Here is a 6,000-nt window from a genome sequence, read left to right on the forward strand (position 1 = left end):
CCTGAGGCCGGAAGTCTACAATCAGAGTGTTGACAGGGTCATGCTCCCTTTGAAGGCTCTAGGGGACAATTCTTCCTTCTCTCTTCCGGCTTCTGTTGGCTCCAGGCATGGCCTGGCACGTCGCTGTATCTATCATTCTAATCTCTGCCTCTGTCGTCACATGGCCTTCTCCCAGGCGTCTCTCCCCTTCTCAAATCTCACTCTTATGAGGACACCAGTGACTGGATTTAGAGCCCACCCTAAAAACAGGAGAATCTCATTTAGAGACCCTTAGCTACATCTGCAAAGACCCTGTTTCCGAAGAAGTTTACATTTGCAGGTGTGAGGGAGTTGGGACTTGAACGTATCTTTTTGCAGATCACAAATCAACCCACTGCAGGGGTCAAATGCATAAAAATGTCTGCTGTATTGATGAATTCTACTAGAAAGGACTCAGTCTTTCTGTGTTTTGATTGTTGTTAAATTTATATTAATATGTAGTAATAATAGCCCTATTATGTAGTATGCCATATTTTCTTTTACAGCTAGATTTAATAAGATCCATTTGTTTTGCAGCAAACAATAGAACTTCCGATAGTCAATATGATGCCTTAATCACAAGTAATTTGGTCCCTATGTATGAAGAATTCAGAAGTAAGTATGTATTTAGATTATCAGTTTTAAAATAACTAGGTGACTCCCTGAACTTCCAAACTCAACATATCTTCTATTGTAATTTGTTTGAAACGTTTTTTTTCTAATGTTTTAAATGTAGGTACAGGAAGGATCACTGACATGGTTTCTTTTCAATTTGCTTCAACTTTGGATGACTTGTTGCTAAAATTCTGATAATTTGTTTGTAACCCTTAATTTAACTGTACAGAGCTATTCACAAAACTAAATTTTATTGACACCAAAAGTAAATAAGTGAAAGATAAATGTTTGTCCCCAAAATAATAATTAATAAGGCAACTTGTGTGTTCTGACAATTTTTAACTCTTACCGTCTGATAAGCAACTCACTCCAAGGGAGAAATTTGGAGACATATTTAATAGTAATTTTAAAACTACAACTATAGCAACAAAAAGCTATCATCAAAGTGGCTGCATATTTTTGTTGTTTGGACTATTTTGTAGAATTACCCAATCACCACTGACATTGAAGCAGAATTTCATGCTATCTAAATGTACTTGTCTATAATAGAATATCTTTCCATGTTCAATAGAGATAGATATTTTTAGCACTTTATTCTCTTATTTTTAGAAATGTGGGACTACTTCCACAGTGTTCTTCTTATAAGGCATGCCACAGAGAGAAATGGAGTAAATGTGGTTAGTGGACCGATATTCGATTATAATTATGATGGCCATTTTGATGCTCCAAATGAAATTACAGAGTAAGTAATTTGACTTAGCAATAGGGTATCATGAGGGGAAATCTCAATATTTTAAATAAAAGCTCAGTATTTTAAGTATTACATAATATATACACAGGCAGATGTTACTGTTGGCTATTTTCAATCTAGTCCATCCAAATATTTAGCACAAATTTTGTATGGCAAAAACTTAAACTAAACATCAAACAAAACATTTCCAGGAAAAGTTTAGCAAAAACTTTATTTGGAAAATTTCTAAACTAATGGGCAAAGATGAAGATTTTGTAAAGCCTAAGGGGATAGGGAAGAGTCCATGCACTATCAATAAACATAGTGGAAAAAATCAAGTAAAGACTAAGGTAAATTTCACAAGAATAGTGAATGATTCATAAAAGCATTTCCTGGTGAAGGTGCAGAAAAGTAGTTTTACTAAACTGTACATCTTAGTACTAAGGCTGGTCATAGTAGGTTGCTAAAAATTAGTTTTGAATGCAGCAAACATTAATAGAGTTTTAGACAAAAGTTTCATCCATCTTTTGTCTTTATTATCAAAATAAAGGAAGGAAGAAACTAAACAATTGTACTTTCTAAGCCTAGATTATATAAAGCAGTGATTTTTAACTACACCTTTACGACTACAAAGTGTGTGGCCTTTTCCTGTTTTGTTCTTGTCCTTATTTCAGTGTTTATTGATTCTACCTTTCACCATTTAATAATTCTAACAAACACTTTGATACACTTTATTGTGTGCTGGATACTTTCTAAGCCACTCACATATACATCATTTAATCCAGGAAGATACCCTATGTTAAATTCCATTAGCCCCTAGTTAGAGATGAAGAAACAGGCACAAAGAAGTTAAATAATTTATCTAAATGCTTTAACTAATAAGTGGTAAAGCCAGAATATGAACCCAGACAGTCTGGCTCTGAGTCCATGTTCTAAATCACAGTAATATGTTTCTATTCATACCTGCTTGTATTTTTTTTTTAGTGGACTCATACTAATATCGTACCTTTATGAATTTACATTTAAAACTGTTAAAAACACTTTTACTTTCATTATCTGAAACCAAAGCACTGTCATATCAGCTGCATGGATTTATCCCCATGTCTACACTGTGAAGTTGCTAGTACAGGATCACCTCTTTGTTAAAGTTGAGGAAACTTAGTAAGTCATAGAATGTTAGGGAATGAGCACAAGTCTGGACTCTAATGGAAGTACACAGCTAGGGCTGGGATCTGGGCTCCTACACTCTCAGCCTGGCTCTGTTAGAAAACACCACTATGAAGTATAAAGTCAACAAATCTAGGAAAAAAAGGAGGCAGAACATCAGGTTCTGCTTTTCTTTGTCTTCTAATATTTTCCCATAATGCTAGAATGACTAGGCTTGGACTTCTACTACAAATCTCTGTTCTGGCTGATTGAAGTTAAAAAAAATAGTACACGCTAGGACTCAGTGCTTTCTATTCATTACTTTCTTTTACTAGATTTTTACCTTGGCATTTCTTTAAAACTATGTAAAGACATTTATAATCTTCAGAAGCAAAAGTAGCATCGAATCTTTTCAATTATGTTTTTAGACATGTAGCCAACACCAGTGTTCCCATCCCAACACACTACTTTGTGGTGCTGACAAGTTGTAAAAACAGGAGCCACACACCCGACAACTGCCCTGGGTGGCTGGACGTCCTCCCCTTTATTATCCCTCACCGACCTACCAACGTGGAGAGCTGTGCTGTGAGTATGCTGTGGGAGAGAAAACGACGATCCCAGAGCTCATTTGGGCTTTCGTGAAAGTGGCTCAGACTAAAATATACTTTTTGGGTGTTTCAAGGGTACAGTTGTGAAAAAAATGACTTCATTTTTGAACTTTTCCTTAGACTATTGATTTCTGCGTAGTTAATATCATTTAAACATGTATCTGCATACAAGAACATGTGTTTGCATATGTGTACCTTGTCTGTTTTATTTTTACGCATTGTATTCACACTCACCAATAAGGGAAGGGGTGAGACATCTTATTCATCTTCTTATTGTGGACACAAATATTAAGGTTTCATCCCAAAGTTGGCACTAAATCAATGTTTTCTGAATGAATATATAAATATAAAATTCCATCAACTGGAAGCATGAGGTGTGAAATTATTTTTACACATACATACACACACACACAGAATAAGTGAATTCAAATACCATTCTTTTTTTAAAGATGTGTGTATTAGGCTACTTCAAAATCTTTTTGGATCAAGGCAAATTATATGTAAATAGTTGCTTCAGCTTGTATATGTATTCTTTATAGGAAAAAAATATGTATCCTGGAAATTGTTTTTTATTGAAGTCATTCAACAAATATATTGGGTGCCTATTAAGTACACAGTATCATGATAGATACTCTTTAGACTACACAAAGGAGAAATACACTGTGGCTGCCCTTGAGGAGTTTATATATGACTTGGACATATAAATGAGATTACAGGGTCAGTCAATAATATAAGAATTATTTTAAAAATTAATAAGGAAGAGATGTCACAAAGTTTGCAATCAATTGTCAAACATTGTTAAAAGGCTTTAGTGTTTAAAATTAAAAATACACTGAGCTGGAATGCTCCAGAAAGATTTCATAAAATGAGGTGGGAGTAGGGCTGGGCCTTAAAGGATGGGAAGAATTTGAATAGATTGAGAAGATTGTGAAGAGTCTTCCATGGAGAGGATTTGGTGACTGATCCTTTTGGCAAGAGCCAAAGGAAAAGGGAAACTCAAAGCTGAATTAGAATTTTGAAATGTAGATAATTAGGAAAAAGACAGAAAGAAGAAAGTTAGGAATGAGAGCTTTTTGGCAGGTAGATAGGATAGTTAAGTGTAGGCATGTCAAATTTGTGGAAATGGGTGTTGACATGGAAAGTCTCAGAGGCTATTAGAAAGTAGAAATTAAAGCTTAGGTTCTAGGCCAGACTGGGATTCATCTGTATTGTTTCAAGTGTTCAACAGCATGACTGCCTTTGCCATACTGTATGTACTAAGAGGTACTTGCACTTAGAACCCTAGAGAAAGGGAAGAGAGAGATATCTGGCGCAAGAGAGGGACACACAAATTATTCTAGGATTTCAAAGGAGAGAAGGTGACGTTTTAGCTGGGTCTTGCAGAAAAGCTTTTACTTGAGTGAATTATGATCTTTCAGTGACTAAAGATGGGGGCCAAATGTTAGAGGTTGAACAGTGGACCACTCATGGTCCAAAAATGAGGAAGAAAAGTTTCCAAACAAGAACCTGTCAGGAGATGTTGAGTTGAAGAATCACTTTCTGGTTTTCTTCTCAGCATTTTATTTAGTTGAGTTACAAGGCTAAGTCATCATTCTTCACCTCCTCTTCCAGTAGCAGACATTGATAACTGATAGTGTGGTGCTCTATACCATGAAATCAGGATTGAATAGTTCTTTCTTATAGAGGTTCTAGGTAGCTGTTATAGAGTGAGTATGGCGGGTCTATGAAGGAGAAACTATTTGCTATCCCTGGTCTAGGCCCTCATGACCTTCTATCAGGACTTCTGGAAATGAATCTTAAGTAGATTTGCTGTCTTCTCTTCTCCTCCCATTCACCTGTGTGCACTACTATCAACTATTCATCTTAAAATTTAGTTTTCATCATGTCATACTCCTTCACCTGAAGACTTCAGATCATCTATCCTGAATAAAAAACAAAACAAACAAAAAATTCACAGTACCTAACTTGTAAGTAATAAAAAATATTTCTGCTCATGAAAAAACCATGCCCTGTGAAAAATAGCCTGTGTTTTTCTTTTCCAGGAAAATAAAACAGAAGATCTGTGGGTTGAAGAAAGATTTAAAGCACACATTGCACGGGTCCGAGATGTAGAACTTCTTACCGGGCTTGACTTTTACCAGGAAAAAGTACAGCCTGTTTCTGAAATTTTGCAACTCAAGACATATTTACCCACATTTGAAACCATTATTTAACTTAATAATGTATACCTAATGTGTAAAACAATTTGGGTAAAATGTAAATGATTTTTTTCTGGAGAATTGTAAAATAAAGTTTTCTATTTTTCCTCAAGTCCACTAAAAGCCAGATTTTCATGATTCCCTTTCTCTTTTTTATTTCTATGAATATGTATTATTTCAAAGGTTTTTTTGCACAGAGATTATGCATTATGTATGATATTATGTTACGCCTTTCTTCTTTTTTGTGTGTTTTGAACTCTAATCCCATGATAGATTATACCTTCCTTATTATATTTATCATCTGATTCATAATCTTTAGCTATATTTTTCTGTCCAGAATCCTTTAAACCAAAGGGAGAACAAGAGAAGTGTAGGTGTCACTTGGGAATTGAATCAACTCTACATCAGCTTTGTCATAAAAGATTTTAAATTTAACAATGAGGGAATATTTAATAAAATAAAAATACACATAACTTTCATTCAGTTGTTTCAGCTGTAAAAACTGTCCCAACAAATGTACTTTGCACAAATTCATGAAAATATCATATATTGTAGTAGCAAAGACCAGAAAACAGCCTAAAAGACTGGTTAAACAAATTATGGAATTTTTTTAAACAAACGGTAGAATACTATTCCACCTCTATAGAGAAAGCAGTAGATGTATATCTTGAATGTATGGCTATTG

At 34.7% G+C, this 6,000-nt stretch overlaps 1 protein-coding gene across 3 annotated transcripts in view; it reads left to right on the forward strand.

The window, feature by feature from the left end:
• The window catches only part of ENPP3 (ectonucleotide pyrophosphatase/phosphodiesterase 3), a 69,631-nt gene extending 64,204 nt beyond the window's left edge, over positions 1–5,427 (forward strand). For all 3 annotated transcript variants that reach the window (XM_045544371.1, XM_045544372.1, XM_045544373.1), the window contains 4 exons: positions 556–633; positions 1,243–1,375; positions 2,938–3,094; positions 5,160–5,427. In XM_045544371.1, the coding sequence (XP_045400327.1) occupies positions 556–633; positions 1,243–1,375; positions 2,938–3,094; positions 5,160–5,330 (539 nt within the window). In that variant the 3' untranslated portion in view covers positions 5,331–5,427. The remainder of the gene's footprint in view (positions 1–555; positions 634–1,242; positions 1,376–2,937; positions 3,095–5,159) is intronic.
• The last annotated feature ends 573 nt before the right edge of the window (positions 5,428–6,000 follow it).

This window comes from Lemur catta, chromosome 2 (genome assembly GCF_020740605.2).
Source record: "Lemur catta isolate mLemCat1 chromosome 2, mLemCat1.pri, whole genome shotgun sequence".
Classification (NCBI taxonomy): Eukaryota; Metazoa; Chordata; class Mammalia; order Primates; family Lemuridae; genus Lemur; species Lemur catta.